The 22,547-nt window shown below is 48.3% G+C and overlaps 2 protein-coding genes across 8 annotated transcripts; one reads left to right on the forward strand and one right to left on the reverse strand.

The window, feature by feature from the left end:
* The first annotated feature begins 65 nt into the window (after positions 1-65).
* On the forward strand, positions 66-14,676 carry LRRC51 (leucine rich repeat containing 51). 7 transcript variants are annotated; one of them, XM_061380714.1, is made up of 6 exons: positions 128-153; positions 7,340-7,402; positions 7,994-8,131; positions 12,496-12,701; positions 13,609-13,757; positions 14,028-14,676. In XM_061380714.1, exons 3-6 carry the CDS (start codon positions 8,050-8,052, stop codon positions 14,167-14,169), a joined length of 579 nt encoding a protein of 192 aa, XP_061236698.1. In that variant the 5' UTR covers positions 128-153; positions 7,340-7,402; positions 7,994-8,049; the 3' UTR covers positions 14,170-14,676. The 7 variants fall into 7 exon arrangements, with proteins under 7 accessions (XP_061236700.1, XP_061236698.1, XP_061236699.1 ...); XM_061380710.1 differs by lacking the exon at positions 128-153 and adding an exon at positions 230-276; XM_061380716.1 differs by lacking the exon at positions 7,994-8,131 and having other exon boundaries at positions 66-153.
* A 360-nt stretch (positions 14,677-15,036) lies between these two features.
* Positions 15,037-21,593, reverse strand: LAMTOR1 (late endosomal/lysosomal adaptor, MAPK and MTOR activator 1). The gene is made up of 5 exons (XM_061380724.1): positions 21,313-21,593; positions 16,786-16,931; positions 16,466-16,543; positions 15,977-16,103; positions 15,037-15,666 (listed from the first exon to the last, which is right to left on the reverse strand). Exons 1-5 carry the CDS (start codon positions 21,352-21,354, stop codon positions 15,574-15,576), a joined length of 486 nt encoding a protein of 161 aa, XP_061236708.1. The 5' UTR covers positions 21,355-21,593; the 3' UTR covers positions 15,037-15,573.
* Positions 21,594-22,547: the final 954 nt, after the last annotated feature.

Here is a 22,547-nt window from a genome sequence, read left to right on the forward strand (position 1 = left end):
GACCGGGGTAAAGGAAGTGTGAGGGCCACTGGAAAGGGGAAAAGGGTGCCACAACTTCCGGACCCTGGCCCGCGGCTTGAGTGCAAAGACGACTGCAAATCCCAGCACCACCCGCGGCTTTGGAGCCCTTCCCTTGAGGAACTACAGTTCCCGGTAGGCATCGCGGCAGCGCCTACGGCTCTTAGAGGGGACGTGGTGACGTAAACAGTTACCATGGAGTTGCGCTGAGTAACCTTGAGGTAGTGGACTTCGAGGCTGGAGGGGAAGCAACTGCGGGTGAGTTGGGAGGGAAAACAGGAAGCCTGCTCCAGGGTACAAGAACTCTGTGGAGAGGGGAGGGGCACACTGAAAGACTTAACAGCTTGCTTTCTTGGGAACCTGAGACCTACCCCCCCACCCCTTGCCTCTAACTCCTTTTCACAGTGAACAAGACACAAACCTTTGTGGGATAAATGGGCGAGGGGAGTGAAGGGAATTCTGAGAAACATACCCAGACAGATCCCTCCCCGCAGTACTACTGTCTCAAATCCGTGACATATCCTGGGAGATCTGAAACGCCGTCAAACGTGGGGTTGGTTTTCCTCTGGTCGACTAAGTCTTCAAAACCTGGGAGTAGGATTAGAGTAAATCATAGTCCCTAATTCTGGCGATGTAGGAAACTTTCTGGGGCTTGAACTGCCCCTTTCCTTCCAAGCAGGAAGACCCCAGGGTAGGGCCTCCTTTTCAGAGAGTCAGCAGGATCTTCCCTCACATATTTATTAGGGGTTCTGTCCTTAAATTATATTTTCTCCCTACACTACTCTGTGGTCTGCTTCTCCAAGTTCTGCAGTTAAAGCTTCATTCCTTTTAACAGTATTCATGACCGGTTTTTTATATTTAGCGACTTAACTAGTGTTTTCACATCCAGTCTTCTTTTGAACTTAGTGAGTCCAAGGATATTTATTCCCATATCACAGATAGGAAAACTGAAACCTATAGAGGAGCAGTGACTTGCCGGAGGCCACACACCAAGTCAGTGACAACTAGGACTAGACCCCAGTTTGCCATCTTCCAGCCAAGTCTCTAGCTTGAGCCTACAGCCTCTCAGTAAGCTTAAGGACTTTTTCAAAGTAGTTTAACTGCCCTGGGGCAAAAGACCCTTTTATAGCCTACATTGGGTTATTGACATTTCACCCTGAATGAGTTTCAGATCTTTCCTTGAAAGTTTAAATGGGGAAAGGGAACTAGAGAGACTGAAGGCAATGGAAATCAAACAGATTTAACTAAACAAGAAGTAAACAATCTAATATAGCACCTGTGTCTGGTCCTGCCATGATTAGCTAGCTTCTGGTTGACTCCTAACTGACCCTAATTGAGTCACTTACTATCTTAAAGCTCCCTCATGCTTTGTCCTAGGCTAACTTCCCACCTCACTCGCCTCTTGAATTGTCTTATCCACATCTTTGTTTACCGCCTATATGCATCAGTACACAAGTATGTATCTCCAACCCTGCCCAACCTCCTCCCCAAGCTCCAGATCTATAGAACCAATTGCATCTTTAATAGCTCCTTCATATATCTCAAAGACATACAAACATGTCTTCAGTTCAGTTCAGTTCAGTCGCTCAGTCGTGTCCGACTCTTTGTGACCCCATGAATCGCAGCATGCCAGGCCTCCCTGTCCATCACCAACTCCCGAAGTTCACCCCGACTCACGTCCATTGAGTCAGTGATGCCATCCAGCCATCTCATCCTCTGTTGTCCCCTTCTCCTCCTGCCCCCAATCCCTCCCAGCATCAGAGTCTTTTCCAATGAGTCAACTCTTCGCATGACGTGGCCAAAGTACTGGAGTTTCAGCTTTAGCATGTCTTCAGCTGAACTCATCATCTCTATGTACTCCAAGCCAGGATCTCTTCCAATGTCTCACTGTATCCACCATTACAGAAGTAAAAAAAATGAGTTATCTTTAATACCTCTTCCATTCCCATCCATTATAAAATCTTGTCAACTTTACTTCTAAGTATCTTTTTTTCTAGTCCTAGCTCCCATCACATCCTTCCTGCCTTCCCTCCCAGCCATTTTGCATACTGCAACAAGACTAATCCTTCAAAATGCAAATCTGATATTGTTCACTTCTCCCACAACATTCCCAATTAAAAATATACCTTGGGCTTCCTACTGCTCTTAGCATTAGGCAACATCTCAACTTGGCTCCCAGAGAAGGAAATGGCAACCCACTCCATTACTCTTGCCTAGAGAATTCCATGGACAGAGGAGCCTGGTGGGCTGCTGTCCATGGTGTCGCACAGAGTCGGACACAACTGAAGCGACTTAGCAGCAGCAGCAGCAACTTGGCTCCTGCCCACCTCTCCAACCTCCAGTCTAACCATACAATTTCCTTCCCATTCTCCCTCCAGTTATATGGCCTTCTTTAAGGTCTTCAAAATTTCCAAGAAACCACTCACCACAGAGCCTTTGCACATGCTGTTATCTCTTCCTGAAATGTTCATCTTTTCCCTATGCCATAGTTATTTGCATTTATCTTTCAGATTTCTTGGAGTCACTTCTTCAGGAATAGCTCCCCTGACTGAGCCCAGACCAGCTCAGAGCCCTCAATTATAGCAACTTTGTGTCCCTCTCCTTTATAGTATTATTCACTGATACAGTATTTAACATATTGTTAAGTACTTACTACTTGCCACCACTGGCTTCCGGGGTGGCTCAATAGTCAAAGAATCTGCCTGCAATGCAGGAGATGCAGGTTTGATCCTTGGGTCAGGAAGATCCCCTGGAAAAGGAAATGGCAACCCACTCCAGTATTCCTCCCTGGGAAATCCCATGGACAGAAGTGCCTAGTGGGCTACAGTCCATAGAATCACAAAGGGTCAGACATGATTAAGCAACTAAATAACTCTTGCCACCACTGTAGGGATACAGCCATGAGAAAAACATGGCTTCTGCCCCCAGTGGAATTTATGTAAACACAGGTAGTTAGGAGATAATCTTAATGTTATGAGTGCTACCAGGGTAAATAAAGGGTGCATTGGGAGGCCAGAAGAAAAGTTGCACACCCAGACTTGGATATGAGGGTGGGCTTCTCAGGGGAAAAAAAGGGAAACCGGAGCTGAGTCATTAAAAGTTAGCACAGCAGAAAAGAAGAAACTGTACACCAAGCAGAGAAAGCTGGATGTGCAGAAGCCCAGAGGCAGGCACAGGAAACTTACTCTGAGTAGTTGAATTTGGCTGGACTGCGAAATTGGAGGTGAGGCTAAGAAATGGAAGTGTTTTGGGGGAGGAGGGGCAAGAACCAGGTTGAATTTGGGGCCTCCCTTTGGTACCTGGAGATGTATCTTCCCAGAATACATTAGATTATGTGGCAAACTTTTCATGACATTCTTCGATTTTTCCTTCCACCTGTAGCCCATAAATAGCTCTTACTGGGGCCAGGCTGTTGAATCTCCTATCAGATCTCTTCATCTGAATATTTCTCAAAGCTTCCTGGGCCATCATGTTGCTACTTACCTGAGAGGGAAGGGATTGCAATTGTTAGCAGTTTCCCCAAACTGAAAACAAATTTCCATCACCAACTTGGGATTGATTAAATGAAGTTAAATTAAGTAAAGCAAGTTACACACAAATTCTGTGGGAAACTGCAGCTATTAAAAAGGGTAAAATAATCTACAATAATTTGAAAAGGAAAAAAAATAGGTTTACAAAGGAATAGACAGAATGTGTTCATTTTAAAATATATTTTTGTTATGTATGTCTTATAGGAGGTTGTATTCCCAAACTGTAAATCATGAGCGTTCTTGGAGAGTGAGATGGGGAGTCACACTTTTAGTTGCTACTCTATGTACCTCTCTATGCTATTTGACTTCGTTCAGCTATCATGTTAACTTTCAAAGTTAAAAAACAGTAAATGATATTTCCAGTTGCAAGAAAAACTTCGAAACAGAGTAGGTATGCCCCTAACCCTGTCATTCATCAAGTCAATCAGTGTAGGCAAATGAGGAAGGCACTAGGGTCTGACTAGCTCTTGGTCATGAGGCTGAATAGCAGCTTTGGAGAAAGACTCCAGAAACAGCCACTGGAGTGAATAAGGCAACCTTACAGCTTGACACTTCTCCTCACATATGTCACTTCAAGGCTAACTATGTGACACCCTGAAGATATCATTCATTCATTCATTCATTCATTTTTCTATTTATCCATTTGTCCATCAAGCCTTTAGTGAATACTCAGGCTCAGTGCTTCCCTGGTGGCTCGGAGGTTAAAGCGTTTGCCTGCAATGTGGGAAACCTGGGTTTGATCCCTGCATCGGGAAGATCCCCTGGAGAAGGAAATGGCAACCCACTCCAGTATTCTTGCCTGGAGAATCCCATGGACAGAGGAGCCTGGTGGGCTACAGTCCACAGGGTCACAAAGGGTCGCACACGACTGAGCGACTTCATTTCACTTTAGGCTCAGTTGCAGGGTAGGTGGAAAGGTGGGAAGAGAGAAAGAAGTCTGCTTTCTGTCCCTGTCCTCAAGCCTATGAGTACAGAGAGAACAACCGGTTTTATTTATTGAACCTCTGTTACAGGACATACAACAGTTTTCAAGACAGGGTTTGTCTCCATTTTACAAATGAGGAAACAGGCTGTGATGAAATTTTTTTCAAAGTACAGTGGGGGCATGTATCTGTTAGCTACTGCTACATAACAAACCATCCAAAACCATGGTGGCTCAAAACAATAAACATGTATTATTGCTCACAGGTCTCTGAGTCAGCCATGTGTTTCATCTGGTCTTGGCTGGACTCATTCATGTGTTTGCAGTCACATGTGGGTTGGGTGACTCTCCTGATCTTGACTCGGGGTGGGCTGGCTATAGGCTAGTCTAGGATGGCTTCACCTGGGATCGCTGGCTCTTTTTATCATGTATCTCACCTACTCGTGTTTCTCATATCCCTCCAGCAGGCTAGCGGTGTTCTCTTGGCACTGACAAAGAGCACGAGGGCAGGTCCTCTCTTTAAGCTTCTGTTTGCTTCATGTTTACCAGCATCCTTTTGGCCAAAGCAAGTCACATGGCTGAACCAAGCATCAGAGTGGATGGAACTATTAAAAGTCAGAGGGCAAAAGAGATGGATACAGGGGAGACCATGATAAGGTTCATCCAGAGAATTAATACAGGACACAATGATCAATTTTATTTGGGAAGAAAGTCTTTGAAGAGGGTACACTAGAGCTGAGTATTGAAATACAAGAGTATCCACTAAGTATGCAGCTGTTTCTTAGAACTGGATGCAGGCTGGTTTTCTACAACCAATAGCAACCCAGCAGGCCTTCCTGTACTCATGACAGACAGGGTTCTATTATTTGTATCTTGGCTTCATTCCTTCTGGTCAGGCATAGAACAGCAGGCACTCAACAAATGTTCGAAGAATTGAATTAAATATCTTACTATGAATAAGGTGTGGACTCAAACAGCTGAATCTTGAAGCCAATTGTTAGAAAGAGCAGTTTAGCATCAACACTCCCAAAACAGAAATCCTTGTATTTGGCAGTGTCTCAATTCTTTCCTCCCACAAACATTTCCCGAGTGTCTATAAGCCAGGTCCTGTATTAGATGATGAATAAGACCCAATACTAGTTCACAGCCTGAGCTGTTGTTTAAATGGAGAAAACTAATAACCCTTTCCAATAGGCTGATTTATCCAACTATCGGGGCTCCATTTTTTAATACTAACTCTTCCAGAAAAATGCACCAGCAGCTGGTGCTACACAAATTCAGAAGCCCTTTGGAACACCACTGAGGTTCTCTGATGGTCAAGGAGACTAATGATAAAAATCTGCCCTTAAATACTGTAAACTAAAATCCATGTCCTGTAGGGCTGAACTCTGAGGTCCCAACACAGGACTCACTTTGAGAAAATATCCAGTCTCACTCAGAGGCATCAAACTCATTGTGGGTCCTCAAGTCTAGGTGAGAACACAAGCCACCTTCCTCTATTTCTACAAAAGAATAAAGTGTTTTTTGTCATGTCTGTAGATTTGATATCCAATGATTGAGAACTCCTGACAACCCATGCCCACCAGGTCTGTCCCACACTTGACAATTCAGCTGTCAAGTGACTCAAGCCAGCATTTTCCCAAAACTCAGTTGAGAATGCTTTTTCTCCTAACCTGTAAGTGTGCTGACAGATCTCACTTTTTTATATATATTTTATTTTTTGACTGCACTGCACGGCTTGTGGGATCTTAGTTCCCCAACCAGAGATCAAACCTGCACCTTCAGCAGTGAAACCACTGGACCACCAGGGAATTCCTGAGGCTGCTGCTTTTTTGAGAGGAAGAAATTCACTTTCCATTCCTCTAAACCTGTTCCACTCTATCCTTGCATATGTTAAGTCACCAAAAAACTAATTTACCTGGACTGTATTAAGCTTAAGTGGAATTACAAGCTACCAGGTCTGTGGTTTTTAAGAGAAATTCCATTTTAATAACATTTGTGAATTTCATTGTCTCTGCATACAAATGATTTATTTGAATCAAATGATGAGAACCACATATGCTAAATTTTCCCCTTTTGCTTCAGCTTCCAGGAAATTTCGGGGATAAGCAGAGTTTTCTAATTCCCTGGTACTTCTCTCTCACTTCCTTTATTCTGGCTTCTAATCTTTCTCTTCCATGTTTTCATTTTCTGCATCCATACTGTCCAGTAGGGTAGCCTGTATTCACATGCGGCTACTGAGCACTTGACAGGTAGCTTGTTCCAGCTGGGATGTGCTGTAAGTGTAAAGTATCTCAATTTTTAATATTGATTATATGTTGAATGACATTTTGGACATAGTGGGTTAAATAAAATATATTACTAAACCTAATTTCACCTGTTTCTTTTGACTTTTCTTTATACAGCTACTAGGAAAATTCAAATTATGTATGTGGGGAAAAAAGCTACACACATGGCCAGCATTTGTGACGTTCATTATATTTCTATCAGGACAGCTCTTTTCTACAAATCAGCCTTTTCCATGAGCGTGTTATTACGATAAAAATACCTCAAGTCCTTTAAGAAAACAAGTGAAGTAGTAAATGCAAAGTTGACAGTGGTGGATGGCATGAGAAGGGGAGGTTGATTGGGACACATGCTTGTCAGTCTATTTACCTTCTGTTTGTGCCACATACAAACCCCCTCTGGCAAAGTGTGCCAGCTCTCCCCTCCCCAGGTGAGTGGTGGTCTCATGGCTCTGCCCAGTCTGGGAAAATTCTCAGCTTTATTTGAGCCAACAAATTGGAAAGGATCTGATAAGACAATTCACACCACATTGTAAATGACGGTAACACTGTTCACCCCTCTGGGGGTATTTCCATTTTAACAGGGAACAATCCCTGAACCCAAAGGAGTGAATCCCTAATGGTGGAGTTTCAGGCATCAGTGACAGGTGAGTGAGAGTGAGGCAGACTCTGGTTTTATGTGTACGTGTGTGTGTTTATATATGTACAACTACATTCAGGATGTAGCTGAAAGGTCTTTGGATGGAAAGATGACGGGGGCTGACAGACAAGCAGAGAAGGTAGCAAATCCCCATCTGTGTCAGGCTGCAAAGGGCTGGCAGACACCAAATTCACTACAGGCCCTCAGGGGTTTATTAAGCAACAGAATAGCCCAGCTGATGTCATCAGAGGATAGGTATCAAGATAGGTATCTGTGGTAACTACTGTGGAGTAGCAGGAAGGGTCTCAGAGTAGGATTCAGGAGACTATAATGGCAGTCCTCAGCTGACTCACTGGCTTAACTTTGGGCAAGTGCTTTCACCCTGGGGTCTCAGTTTCTTCATCTGGAAAGTAGAAGGTGTTTTACCTGTCAGTGAACTCTCAGGGATGTGAAGGTGCTTGGAGAAGTAGGAAGTGCCCTACAAATGCAAGGAATCATGATTGGGATCTTCAAGTAGAAATGCAGCCACACAAAGCTGGGGTGGAGGGCTCTGGGGAAAACCCAAAAGCCGAACACCAGTCCTTCTCTGTCCTCCCAGGCTGAACCCGGATTCCCAGGGCCCATGCTTACACCTGACAAATGATGGCCTGAGCTATGAACAAACGGAACTATATGAACACTTCAGTGCAAGAGCCCCCTCTTGACTACTCCTTCCGAAGCATCCACGTGACCCAAGGTCAGCCCCCAGAGCACAGCACTCCACTCACCATGGCAGCCCGGCTGGGTGTGGTCCCTAGGGAGAAACCAGCCCTTTATTTAAAAGCCTAAAGAGATTCTTCCCATAAGCCTATGGGATTTTTGACATCATTTGGGGGAGAAGTAGTGGGTAGGGAGGTGGGAGTGGAAGAATCTGACCTTTTAAAAAATCAGCACATCTGAAAGGAACCCAGGGGGCTTTTAGGGTAACTGATGTTCTTCAAAAGAATCCAGGCTACAGCAGGAAAGTCAGGTGGAAGAAAACTGGGGAGCTCGTCTATCAGCTGATAGTTTTATTCTCCATTTCTTACTTGGAGAGAAGAGACTAATAAAAGAAAAATACAGGCTGCTTCAGCATCCCAGTCAACAGGCAGAACCTTCTCTCCTATCTCAGGACACAAGCCTGTCCTGATCACCAGTAGAAACATGCACGGTCTTGTTACTAACAAACTGGAATGTTTGCAGTCAAAATAGTTATTGACAAATTTTATATTCATTCCGGTCATACCCACATTTATTCCATTATCACCCACACTTATTGCATGTTCCAGCACTGCCCACGCTCATCTTATCTTTCAGTGTGTTTGTAAGGGGGCAGTTAGTACCTCTCAGGAGGGGACAGAGGGAGGCTTCAGCAAGATCATATTCTCAAGGTAATATGCTTCCCAGGGAAGTTCTTCTGTCTTTGTTATCTGCTCTCATAAACACATCAGTACGTCTGCCCTCACAGAACACAGGCTGGCCTATCTTAGACGCATTACCTGGTTTTGGTTGTCTCTCTTAGGTAATCAGCGGCCACCTTTAAGTTCAAGAAGCAGATGAATAGTTATCAAGGATACTGGATACTACTTGGGTTTGGGTTTAGGGTACTTATAACTTGGGTTGACATCAGTCACAACAATAACTCCTGCTTGTTCTCTCACACACCCACTGGCTGTGATCTTCCTTTCTTATGCACACCATCACTTCTGACTGATGGGAGTCCATGTTCCACAGGGTTGTAGCTGAAATAATGGCTATGCACAAGATAGCTGAGGTGACAGAGGAAGAAGGAAGTATGACTCCCACCCACCCTGGGAATTCCTAGCTCTGAGTGGGGAGATGTAGTTCTGCCCTCCACAGTCCTCAGAATGAGGAGAGAAGTTACTATGACCAAGGATAACTGCACAGCACCAAACATAATCTGTACAGATGCCCTTTCATTCAGTACTTAAATACTGAGCACCGAACTATGATTAAGCACTTCTAAATATGTGTGTCAGTCTGTACACGTATGCCAGGCATGGTGCTTCTTGCTAAGCAAGGAAGGGACAAGCAGAGAGGTACATCTAAGCCCCAAAAGGCCAGTTGCCTCAGGTTCTCCACAGCACTTGGTGTATTTACTTAGAATTGGGGTTAGAGGACAGGGTGGTTTGGGGGAACTTGGTACACAATTTCCCGAATTAATATATGGAGCACAGAATCTGAAATGACAGTGACTTTAGAAGACAAACAGCCTACCACCTCCAATGCACAGTCCTCTAACTACTCCTACAGCTTAGGGAGTCCAACGCCACACACCTCCCAACCCTTCCATTCCAGGGTGAGCAATGACATACAGAAGTTCTTCACATCAGACTAACTCCTGCCCTCTGGGGACACATGGGGAAAGTTGCACGGCAACCCTTCAGGAGATATGAAGACAGATTATGTTTTCCTCAGATCATCCTGGAGGTAGACAATCCGCAGTTCTTTGAATGTTGGCGTTTTGGTCCAGTTTCCAGCCCTATCTTGGCCTACTCTGAACAGGGCAGCTTTGACTGATCCTCGGGCAATGCAGTGCTGTGATGGAGTCTGATTCTCAGTAACCATAGCAACCTGGACTCCCTCCTCCACCTGTGATAACAGCAACCCCAGGCAGCCTCAACTTTTAGGCAATGCCATCCCCAGGAGCTCCCCCTGAGCTAGGGATCAGCCCTATGCTTGGTGGTATTCCCAAGCCACTGCCTCATCAAACTGGAGACTAGTCCGTATGCAGGTTTATTTTGATCTTAACTTTTACTCCTCTTTCATCTCAGGGTTCGAAGTCAGGAGATGTGAGGCTACACAGGTCAGGATTAGTTTATTCATAAGCTAGGGTACTCTCCTCCAGGACAGGACCCTCCTGCCACCTCCCCCCACCCTCAGGCCCCACCTGTGGGTTGTGCTCACTCCAGGACTAATACAGAGAGCCATCTGGTGGATGCTGCCTGACCTGCAGCTGAGTTCAAGTTGGGTAGGGGTGGAAGAGAAGCGTGTCCAGTCAGAGCTGAGGGGAGGTTGAAGACAAGCTGGCCAGTTCAGAAAATACTAAATAATTTCCTTTCTAGGAGGCAGCTTTAGACAAGTAACTAAAGGCATAATAGGAACAACAGGAAACATCTAATCACCTCAGCTGAGCTGATGAGTGGTTCTGGCTCTGCCACTTACAAGTCTGTGAGCTTAGGCAGAGCCCATTCTCTGCATGGACCTTATTTGTTGAAAAACAAAAAAAAAAAAAAGAAGGGAAGGGGTCCATACAGATGGGTTCTAAGATCGCTCTTTAAAAAAAAAAATTGCTCTATTTCCAACTCTACTCCTCAGCCAAACTTTCTGAGGGTGCTGTTTATACCACCTGTTTATATTTCCTTACCTTTCATTTGCTCCTGAATTCACTCCAATCTAGCTTGCCCCCAGGCCCTTGTCATTTCATTGAAACAGCCCTCAACAGTCACCAAGGACTTCTGAGTTGCCAAAATTACTTTTCAGTTTATTTCCCTGAAACGCCTACAGACTATGGATTCCCTGAGCATCTTTAAAACTATCCCATCCTGGTTTTCCCTGCCCTGCCCTGGTGACTCACTGACTTCTTTAAATGGAATCCCCCTCTTCCTCTCTCCTTCCCCCTCTCCTCTCACTCTGCTTGAACAATCTCATCTATTTTACTAACTTCTATACAGCCTATGCTAATGATTCTCAAGTCTGTCTCTCCTGAGCTTGACTTTCGTATCCAACTGCTTACTTGGCTGCTCCTCTTTCCTGTACTAGAGGAACCTCAGACATGCCACGGCCAAGCCTGAACTCCCACCTTCCCAACCGTGCTTCTCCTTTTCATCCCCATCACCCCATAGGACTGACATTTCCCCAAATACCAAGAAACTGAACAACACCTTGAATATTATTCTACCCTTACATCTAGTCAACTGTCAAGTCATGCTGTGTGTCCCCTTCATCCTTGCTTGGATGACTGAAAGCCAAAATGGAAGCTTCAGAGCGATCTTTCATTTCTGAAAGATGTGAATCATCTCCTTTGCTTTCAACCCCCCAGTGGCTTCCCACCTCCTACAGGATAAAGTCTAAGATGCTCAACCTGGTCTTCAAGGCTCCTCGCCTCCTCTCCCCTCCTTGCCCCCTTGCACAGCACATACGTGTGTGCCCATGCTACCCCATACCTCTGTGCCTTTGCTAGCGCTCTTCTCACCTTTTCCACTCCTTTGCCTGATTAATGTCTCCTAACCCACTGAGATATCCAGCTCAGGCTCAGCCTTCCCTGGGAAACTTGCCTGAGGTCTCAGACTGGGTTGGGAGCCCCTCGCCTGTGCTTCCACAATTTAAAGACCATTTATCATATTATATTGACTGTTTTGCTTTCATTCTGCCCACGTGACGCCTCCAAGACAAACATCTGCTTTACCCCTGCTCTATTACCATACAGAGCCTCTCGCTCATTTTGTTCACCACTGTATGTCCAGTATGATGCACATAGTTACTATTAACAGAAGAAGGGGACGGACATCCAGAGTGTGTTAACACTGAAGTGAAACTCTATAGGGTCTGCTGGTGGCTAATCCTGGATTTTGTGCTTTAGCATCTTGGCTCAGGTCCAACATCTCTTGTTCTTGGTTTCCTCATCTATAAAATGTGCCTCCCTCCAATTCCCACACAGGGGTGGTATGCTAATGCTAAGTCGCTTCAGTCGTGTCCGACTCTGTGCGACCCCAGAGACGGCAGCCCACCAGGCTCCCCCATCCCTGGGACTCTCCAGGCAAGAACACCGGAGTGGGTTGCCATTTCCTTCTCCAAGGGGTGGTATACAGAGAACCTAATGACAGTCGACATGAGCATGTGACCCAAACCAAGAGCCTGGGATGGGAAGTCTTTGGCCCTTAATCCAAGCTCCAACTGCTGGGGCCTGTGGGACAGTGCATGCAGTTGCACAAGACACAAGCATGGGGTTATGGCCCTGCCAGCTCCTCTAGCTACAAACCCTCCCAGCTCTGTCCCTTCCCACCCCCCAGAGCCAGAAAAGCAAAGATAACATACCCAAAGCTCACTCTGTGCCCACAGATCTGTTAAGCGAGGAGCCCCGGACAGGGCTACGACCAGTAAGGCACGCGAAGTCGGGGAAGTCAATGACCCAGTCCCTGTGGTTAAACAACAATGTCCTCACTGACTTGAGAGACTTCAACCATGCGGTTTCACAGCTCCTGGAGCATCCAGAGAACCTGGCCTGGATCGACCTGTCCTTCAATGACCTGACTTCCATTGATCCTGTGAGTCCAGTCAGGGCGGGCCCAAAGCCACCTTGTCCAGCCCCAGTCTCCCCACCTCCCACGCTGTCAAGGAAGTAGTGATGCAGCATGGTGCTGTGCAAAGCACACAGCTGTGGGCTCACACAGTTATAGGTTCAAATCTTAGATGTGACTCTTACTGACTTTGTGACCTTGGGTAAGCTCCTAACCTTTGAAAACCTCAACCTCCCTGTCTGAAAAATGGGGATAAAAAGGCCAGCATTATAAACATTTTGTGAGGATTAAACGAAAACGTATGAAAAGCAACCAGCACACACCAAGCCCTCGCGTAGGAGGCTAAAGTAAAATTGTAGCTTACTGGGCACCCACTGTGCTTTGTGCCAACTTCTTCAATAGAGGTAGTCACTAAAAGAACAGCAGTTACTTTCCATGAACTCAGGCTAAATGCGAAGGAACAAACAAGACTGGCTGGCCTCTTTTCATCCAAGTTCTATGTTAGGAAAGGCAGGAGCTATCGTATGACTTGGAAACTATTCCCCAGGTGCAGGGATCTCAATTTAACTGTTCTTTTAAAAGCTCTGATGTACCTAGCAAGGTACTGTCCCCTGTTGTGACAATCTTAGAACACTAAAGCTGGAATGGTCTTCAGTGAAGGGACAGCTAAGGCTCTGGGAGAGCACACAGGTGCCTGCCAAGTCAGTGGCAGTGGTGGGACCCAGGTCCGTACTTCCTGCCCCTTGGATTACAGTGCTGTAAGTGTGGTGCCCCTGAACCCCTTCAAAGGTAAATGAAATGCTAAAGTCAATCTCAATCCAGCATGGCTGTGAAGGTGACAGGTTGTTCCCCAAACTTCCTTTTTGGCCACCAGTCAGTCCTGAGCAGATACACGGCTTTGTCCAGTCTAGCTTCCAGTCTCCTTTCCCAACAGGTCCTGACAACTTTCTTCAACCTGAGTGTCCTCTATCTCCATGGCAACAGCATCCAGCGCCTTGGAGAAGTGAACAAGCTGGCTGCCCTCCCTCGGCTCCGGAGCCTGACCCTGCACGGGAACCCCATTGAAGAGGAGAAGGGGTATAGGTGAGTCCCCTGCCCTGGATGTGGGCTCCGGCTAGGCCCCCACGAGGGAAAGGAGAGCATGGGTTACAAACCCAACACCATCCTTCTGCTCTGCTTGGACCGGGGAAGGGAGAAGGCTTTAGGCATTTCTTGCTTGCCAGTCAGGATAAATCCAGTCTCCTCCAAACTCAAGTCCCTCCATTCCTTGCAGTCAGGGGAGACAGGAGTGACTGGTAGAGGGGGAAAGGGGTCCTCCAAGGGGCTGGCCCCCAGCCCAAGTCTTCCCCACAGGCAATATGTGCTGTGCACCCTGCCCCACATCACCACGTTCGACTTCAGTGGGGTCACCAAAGCAGACCGCACAACGGCTGAAGTGTGGAAACGCATGAACATCAAACCGAAGAAGGTCCGGATAAAGCACAATGCACTCTGAGGTTCCCAGGACCCCAGCAGTCCTAAAGGCCTGAGGGTGGTCCATTTGGTTTGACAATAAATGATTTGAACTGTTCGGCAGATCACCTTGTCCCATGCAAAGACGCCCCCCAAATCAGGTAACCAGCATCATGTTCTGGTCTTACATCACTGAAACAAGGAGGAAATGGAAAGAAAGGCCCACTGGCCTCAGCTGATGGCATAGCCCTGGGAAATGTATCTAACCTGTCTGGGACCTCTGGCGTTCTTTAGTTCAGATATCCTGAGGTTAGAGTTGCTTCGCAGAGCATCAAGGTTCTGTAGAGATGCCCCAGAGGCCTCTGTGACAGGAGGCCAGGAAGATGGGCTGTGACCTCTGGACGCCCCACTTCAATCAGATCAGAGTAGTTCCTCACTCATGTTTTATGTGTTATGATTCTGCTTAAGATTCCACTTGATAAAAACAATCCTCTACGTGTTATGATTCTGCTTAAGATTCCACTTGATAAAAACAATCCTCTGCTTGAAACTGTGTGTCTGCTGAATCCGTTATCAGGTGCTCTTGGTCTGTGTGCAGACCTCCACCCCCTCACTGGGCTTCCTGGGAATTCCACTGAGCCTGAGGCAATGCCCACAAGGATGATGGCTGCCTCAGAGTTCAGCCTGTTCAGCTTTGATAGTGTTCCCATCGCTGGAGAAGGGACAAGCAGTCTTATCCAATCTGAGGTTAGCATGGGTCGAGTCTAAGCTAAGACCTGGGAATCTCCTGGATTCCATTTAGTGCCCGTAGAAGATACCCCCTCCCCCTCGTCCATCATGCCGCTCACAGATTGGAGTAGCCACAAGTAAGGAGGGTGGTGGGCAGGACAGAGGGGCGGGAACCAACACACAGATGGATACATGTCCTTTATCGAGGATGACAAACCAAAACAAAACCAAAAAACCCCAAACATGTAAAAACCCAGGGTGCTAGAAATACAAACTCAACTCGTTCAAATTCAAGCTCATCCAGACCCTGGTCACAAGCCCTCGTGAGGTGCATGTGAGCACCAAGTCAGGGACGGGGGACAGGAGTGAGCCAAGGAAGGGTGGGCAGGGGGCCCTAATAGGCCCCCTAGTGACCACCCCCACACTGGCACCTCCACCTTCCCAGTGACGGGGGAGAGCTACCGGGCCTTGTCCCTGTGACCCCTACCCCACCCCTGGCCAGAGCTTCGAAGGCCAGTAAATGGTTCTACCCTCCCTTGCTGCATCCTCACTTGCTCAGGCTTCTCGCCTCACTCTTCTCCTCCTCCTCCACTTTCTTCTGTGATTAGTAGCAGGTTAGGATACTGTATAAGCCGCAGTGTGGCTGGGGGCCAGGGGAGGCAGGGTGGAGACGGAGCGAAGAGAGGAGAAGAAGAGCTGTCCAGGGACCCCCCTCTCTTCACGGGATCCCAAACTGTACAACCAGCTCCTCTTTTGCGTCCACACGGATCTGAGAAAGTGCACTATAGGCATAAGCAGCTATCCTGGAGACCTGGGACAGGAGGACGGGGAGAGACAAACAGAAACAGAGGAGTGAGAAGGGAGATCCGGAGTGGGAGAGGGGGATTGGATGGTCAGGGAGGAGGGAATGATGACGGACGGGGAGCCAAAGAGAAAGGCACGGATGGGAAAGGCGGGCGGAAAGAACAAAGAATAGAAAAAGAATGAAGGCTGAAAGAGGACATGGGGAGGAGAGAAAAAGAGTGAGGTGGGAGACAGCAGGGCCCACAGGCTACCGGGTTCCCTCCCTCTACTTCTCCACCTCCTCAGAGGCGGAGAGGGTGGGGCGAGGGGTGGCTCACCTGCTGCAAGTCGGAGAAGGGGACGGGCTCGCTGGCCAGCACTTGATGGGGCTGGCTGGTGAGAGACGGCAGCGGCGGCAGCTTCTTCCAATGGGTCAGGCTGCTGCTCAGCACAGCCAAACGGGTGCTGGCGGAGGGGAGGTGGGGGTGGGGACAGGCAGTCAGGCCACAGTAGTCGGCCCAACCAGCCCAGGCAGGCCTCATCCCTCAGACCAGAGAAGCAGGTGACGAGGCCTTAGCTCGCCGCAAAGCCTCTCTGGGCTCGCCGCAAAGCTTCTCCAGGCCCACGTCCTTTGCTCTCCACACCCTTGGAGGTCACAGGGCAAGCTGAACATGAACATCAACTGAGGCACCCGAGTGATTTGTGGCCACCCTCCTGGGCCACACCCAGACCAGGAGCCTGGACTGGGGCCCAGGCTCCACAGCTGGAGGAGAGGGAGGCAGAGGGAGGGCCCAGCGGCCTCAGGCTCCAAGCGGCCGGGAGCTCACCTGTACTGCCGAGCCCGGTCCATGTACTCGTGCTGCTCCATGCCCTGGGAGTCTGCAGCAGACACATCAATGATGTTGCTTCGGGGAAAGGAGAGAGAGCACGTGAGAAGTGCTTCCGAGAGGGCTGAACAGACTCCCTGCCAGGTGACAACTCGAAGCCTATCTGACAATCGTGTCCTTGCCTGCCCACGGGAGCACGACTGGGCCCAGGAGTGCCTCTTCCCACTGACCTGTCCCCTGCATCCTGGGTCTGGCCCCGCATCCCAGTCTTTAACATGGATGGAGGAGCGCTGTCCCAGGCCCAGTCCTGTGATGCCCACCTGGCTGTCTTGGCGAGGATGGAGGAGAGCAGCGCCTGCTCATCGGTGCGAGCAGAGGGCAGGCTGTGATAGTTGGGCTCGGCTCCATTGAGGGCTTTGGTGGGTGGGCTGCTAGGGTCCAGCAGCAGCTTCCGCTCCTCTCGGTCCTAGGAGAGACCACAGGGGAGACATCAGCCCCGAGGCCCTTAGTCCAACCCACCTGTATTGGGCTCTCCTCTTAGCCCAGCTCTGACCTTTAAGCACCAAAAATATTTCTATTAGGAAAATCCCAAGTGCCCAACTGTATAGAAGCGTTCGCTCCAGGACCAAGATCCTGCTTGCTTTTGGGAGCTAGGCTGGTGGTGGTCTAGGATGAGCTAAAGTGGAACCAAGCAGTCCTAGAGGCCCTGAAAAGATGGACAGAGGCACAACGTAGGTATTTAGTCACAGCCTTGCAGCTGCAGGAAATAGTCCAGCACCTGGTAGAGAAAGGATATTGGAGGCTGGAAGCCAGAGAAGGTGGAAAAAACAGTGGGGTCTAGAGGGGACACTGATACAAATCAGGAGCCTGAGTATGGCCCTTCTGATCCCCGAGACCAGTTCCTCTCTGGTCAGACTGTCTGCTCCCAGAGGCCCTGTGAGGCCAGACAAGGCCTTGGGCCCCAAGGGAAAGCAAGCTCATCCTCTCGATGGCCATTCCTCATATTATCTCAGGAGTCCCGGCTGCAGGCTCTGGGTCCTGCCATCCAAAGGTCCCTTCCTGAGGGTAGGCCCCTTCTACTCTCAGGCATTCACTCTCCTTTCCTCTTTTCGTGGGATTCCCAGAACCTAACTCGGTGCTCCCAGAGTACCTTCCCCTGAACATGGAGCTGCTCCCGCCCTCACCAAGCCACACCTTTGTGAACGTGGCTTCCTTAGCGTCAGCAGTCCTGTTTCTGCCGGCCTGTGCCAATCACCACAACCCCTGAACTGACCTGAGACCAAACCAAGTCTCCCTGGTCCTATATAATGCTACGTGTTATTTCTCCTCATCTTGTTTTAGTCCCTTGGTCTAATCTACTGCGATCTTTTTGAATACAACCCTGCCTTGAGCCCATCAGCTGTAAATCCCTGCTGGCTTTGTGTCAGCTGCAAAATGGATAAGCCGTCATACTGGGTATCCAAAGTATAAAGAATAAGCGTACCCAGGACGATGCTAGGGACAAGGGGCCATCCTGGCTAGAGTTGACTCACCAGCCTTCAGTGCCAGACCACCAGACTCCTTAGTGCTCCGTTCCAGGCCCATCTCAGTTCCTATTACAGTCTTTCACGCTTGCAGGCTCCCAGCTCCCCTGCCAACAGCTCAACTCTCCTTACAGAGCACATTTCCTCCTGCCCCACCCTAGGCAAGGTCAGTCCTTTGACATTCCTCTTCTTTCTCAAGCCTAGGCTGCCCATGTCCTTCGTTCCCAACAGCGTGAGACAGAAGCTCTAGGCTCCAGCCTCATCAGCTCCCAACTCCTTTAGACACCCCCTGACCCACCTAAAATACAGGCTAAGTATTAAAGAACTTGAAAGACAAAACATGTACCAAAGATTAAACGATCTCTAAGGAAAGCTGGCTCCATAATAAAGCCTGAGTTGCTTTCTATATGTCCATCTTTTCCCCAGCCACACTTCAGACAGATGCTCCTGCAGGACAAGGCCACTTCTCCCCTATCCGGGGTCCTTTAAGAACAAGGCTATTTGGGGTTTCAGTGCTAAAGAATCCACCTATCAATGCAGGAAAGACAGGTTCGATTCCTGATCTGGGACGATCCCACTTGCCACAGAGCAACCAAGCCTGTGCGCCACAACTACTGAGCCTGTGCTCTAGAGCCCAGGAGGGCTCTGTGCAACTACTGAGCCCAAGTGCTGTAACTACTGAAGCTGGCATGCCCTAGAGCCAGTGCTCTCCACCAAGAGAAGCCACCACAACGAAAAGCCCACACACCACAACTTAGATGCTGCTCGCCACAACTAGAGAAAAGCCCTCACAGCAGTGAAGACCCAGCAAGGCCAAACAGAAGAAAAAGAACAAGATTGTTTTCCTGGGCCCTAAACTCGTTGAAGAGGCCATGCTACCACCATCAGAGCGGACAAATAACATCGCCCCCACCCCCAAAAGGGTGAATGGAACACGGGGGAGGGTTTTTCACATCAAGATTTGTCCTAAAGTCAATGTCAACCTGGGAAGAGTTTCACCATCTTCTCTTCACAGACATGTATGTGGTCTGCCTATGACTGGCCACCTGATCTGTGGGCACAGCCAGAAGACACTGCTTAGCACAATGGATAAAGACAGGCCTTGGCAGCAGAACACCTTGCTTGTCGCACTTCTCAGTTTTGTGTGCCCATGTGTGTGTCTCCTCAATCGTTCAGTCGTGTTTGACTCTTGAGACCCCCATGGACTGTAGCCCACCAGGCTCTTCTGTCCATGGAATTTTCCAGGCAAGAATACTGGAGTGGGTTGCCATTTCCTACCCCAGGGGATCTTCCTGACCCAGGGATTGAACCTGCATTTCTTGCGTCTCCTGCAACAGCAGGTGGATTCATTAACACTGTGCCACCTGGGAAGCCCTCTGTTTTATAAACTTGGCTAAATCACTTAGCCTCTCTCAACTTTTTCTTCACCTTTAAATAGACATAACTAGAACCTATAGGACAGATGTTGGACAAAAGTCAAGCAAGATAACTGTAAAAGATCTTTGAAAACTGTAACATAATGTACATTTCTTTTTATTATTATAACAAAGAGTCCAATGTGAGAATGGGAGAGAGGCCTGCCCAAGATCTGAGACAGTGGACAGTGAATGGTTATGGCTCATAGACTAGGAAAGCAGACCTTCTTCACCTGAGGCCTCAAATCACCCAGGACAGGGATTTTCCTGGCAGTCCAGGGTTAAGACTTTGCCTTCCAGGGGGAGGAGGTTCAATCTCTGGTCAGGGAGCTAAAATCCCACATGCCTTTTGGTCAAAAAGCCAAAACATAAAACAGAAGCAATACAGTAACAAGTTCAATAAAGAATTTAAAGATGGTCCACCATAAAAAAAAAAAAAAAAAAATCACCCAGGACTGATCAAGCACCATCTCTGGGAGCTAGCACCAGAAGTGAAAGCCCATCAAGGGGAAGGTGTAGATTCAGGACAGTAGAAATTCCAATGAGAAATTCCAAAAGCTGGTATCCTTTCTCACAAAAAGTCAACCCTTGACTCATTCTGTGCAAGAGTCCATTATTATACTTTATGGGACAATTTCCCATTAGGCCATAGCTTTCCCAGTAGAAACAGGTATTGTCTCCAATTTCTAACCGGAGGTGAAGTGTGAAGTACTGCCTGGATGGCACGCCTAACATAAGGCACAGAAATATGAATATATGTTCACTGGGTGTGTGGAGACTTAGTGAGGTCCAGGGGCCACCCATGCCTCCCATACAAATGACTTCTTCCCAAGCTTAAGTCTTTGACCCAAAATAGATTCATGTGAGTCACTGAGGAAAGACCTACTTCCCCTATACCAGTGACAAATCCATTTCTGTGACCATCTACTTCTCTAGACTGTGAACTACTTGTTGAAATCTTTCTACAGTTTTCCTGTCAATATGTTTTGAAATGTAGAATCCAGGCTCAGTGGCAACCAAGACAGCAAGTGAGACTTGGGACTTCTTCTTGAAAAGGTCTTGCCCTCCTCAAAAAGGTTAGGCAGGCAGGGCAGGGATTAAAGTGTAGCAAGAAGTGAGAATACACCAAGGGGAAGAGGCAGAATTTAAAACTGTACAGGCCGCCCCAGCCTAACCCTTCCTGCTAAGGAATCAGATCTACAGCCGAATACCCAGAACACCCCTCTAGGTACAGGAGCCCTCAGGCCCCAGGCGGAGACTGCATTGAGGCAGGCCAAAGTGAGCTCCCATCCCACCTCTCTTTCCTCGCAATCTAGCCAAAGCTAAACCCATTTTGTTGCCTTCCAAATTCCCACCGTCTCAATGCCCTCACTGTGTCTGTTAAATCCTTCACTGATCAGCTCAAATGACACCATCTTCCAGAGGCCTTCCCTGACTCCAAACCAGCAGTGACCTTACTTCTTCAACCCCAAGGATTCAGAGTATACACAGATTCCTGATTCATATCGGGGCAATTCAAGAGCCTCAGCTTACCCACCTCTACAATGGATTCACAAAGCCCACTAATACAAGCACAGAGAAGGCACAAGAAGCTGGGAAGGGAGTGCTTCCCAGAGACGGAGGCTGAGGACCCTTTAAGTTGTAAACGTCTGAAAGTAGGGGAAGGGGCAGGAGCTCAGCGGGACAGGCGGCTGCCTGCACATCTTAACGTGGGGGGTGTGCAGAAAGAACTCGGGCTTTAAAAGGAATAGGAGCCCGGCCCGGCGTCTCCTCTGTAATCTGTCCCCTCCGGGCCTCCGTACTCAGTAAGCCCTGCAGTCCAGGTGACCCTCTTCTGCACACTTTTCTCTGGGCCCCATGCCCCAGGGTCTCAGCCCTCATTCCCGAGCCCCGCCCGCGGCGGCCGCACCTGGTCCGAGTCCTCGTTCTCGCTGCTATAGCAGCACCCCATGGCGGGGGTCGGGCCGGGCGCTCAGGCCGCGCCGAGGAGGGACGGCGTCCGTCACGAGCCCTTCCGGTCACATGACCGGCACCAGGATCCAGCAAGTAACCACCTCCCCCGTGCCTAGCCCTTCCCCAAGCGCCTTCGGGGCCGTGGCTGCCGCCAGAACCCAAGCTTCCGGCCCCGCCCCTACCGCGTGATCATAGCCAACCAATGGGAAGGCACACCCTGCGTGACAGGCCGTCAGACACGTGACGCAAGGAAAGGGAGGGGTGGATCACATGACTTTAGCTTTTGCCGGTCTCAGCTGGAGACTTCCACTGCAGAGTGTAAAGGTCTTCGTGTGAAGTGTCTGAGTTCCCGAGGCTACTAGGCTATATTTGTGGGCTAGTGAATGAATTTATACCAGTTGCGGTCATGAAATACTCTCCTGAATGACATTAGAAGGGCAAGTGGAATCCAGGCCCTACGCTCCAAGAGCGCAGTGTGGGTACACACCCACAGGCCTAGTTAGCTGGCCCCAGGCCCGGGCTCACACGGCGGGTGTGGCCCCCAACCTGGAGTAGGGCTCTGAGAGTGGAAGAAGGGACTTTATACCTTCACAAACGGAAGCAGAGTGGAGCTCAATCCTGGTGGAGGAGGTAGAGGCCACCTCGATGATTTCTTTGGCCTGAGGCATTTCTTTTCAATCCTGCCTTTTTACAGCAGAGTAATCTAACGCACAAAGCTCATAGTCAGTGCTGTTAGAACCATCACACATCTTCCCTTGGACTCTGAACACAAGTCCAAGACTGTCGTGCAAGATCTTGTAGATTCTGCGTTTCCAACCGCAGGGAAATACTTAGGAAGTTTCCTGATTGACTTTCTGGTCTTTGCACCCGTGGGCTGACACACTGTCTCCCCAACCTGGTCTGCTTGCCAAAAGTCCCGGTGTTCATGGAGCACGCATTCTAGTGATCACGTTATATTGTATTCTCTGTCCCTGTATCAGTCTCTTCTACCAAAGGTGAAGTTCCTGGGGACAGGGACAGGATCTGACTCTTCTCTGTGACTCGATCCTGAGCACTGGCTTAGAATTTGGAATTAATAAATTACTATTTATTATTTATTACTATTTAATTAGTATTTATTAATAAAATAATTCGGAATTAATAAATTATTAAATAACAAATTATTATTTATTATTACTATTTAATTATTTA

This window comes from Bos javanicus, chromosome 15 (assembly GCF_032452875.1).
Source record: "Bos javanicus breed banteng chromosome 15, ARS-OSU_banteng_1.0, whole genome shotgun sequence".
In the NCBI taxonomy this organism is placed as follows: Eukaryota; Metazoa; Chordata; class Mammalia; order Artiodactyla; family Bovidae; genus Bos; species Bos javanicus.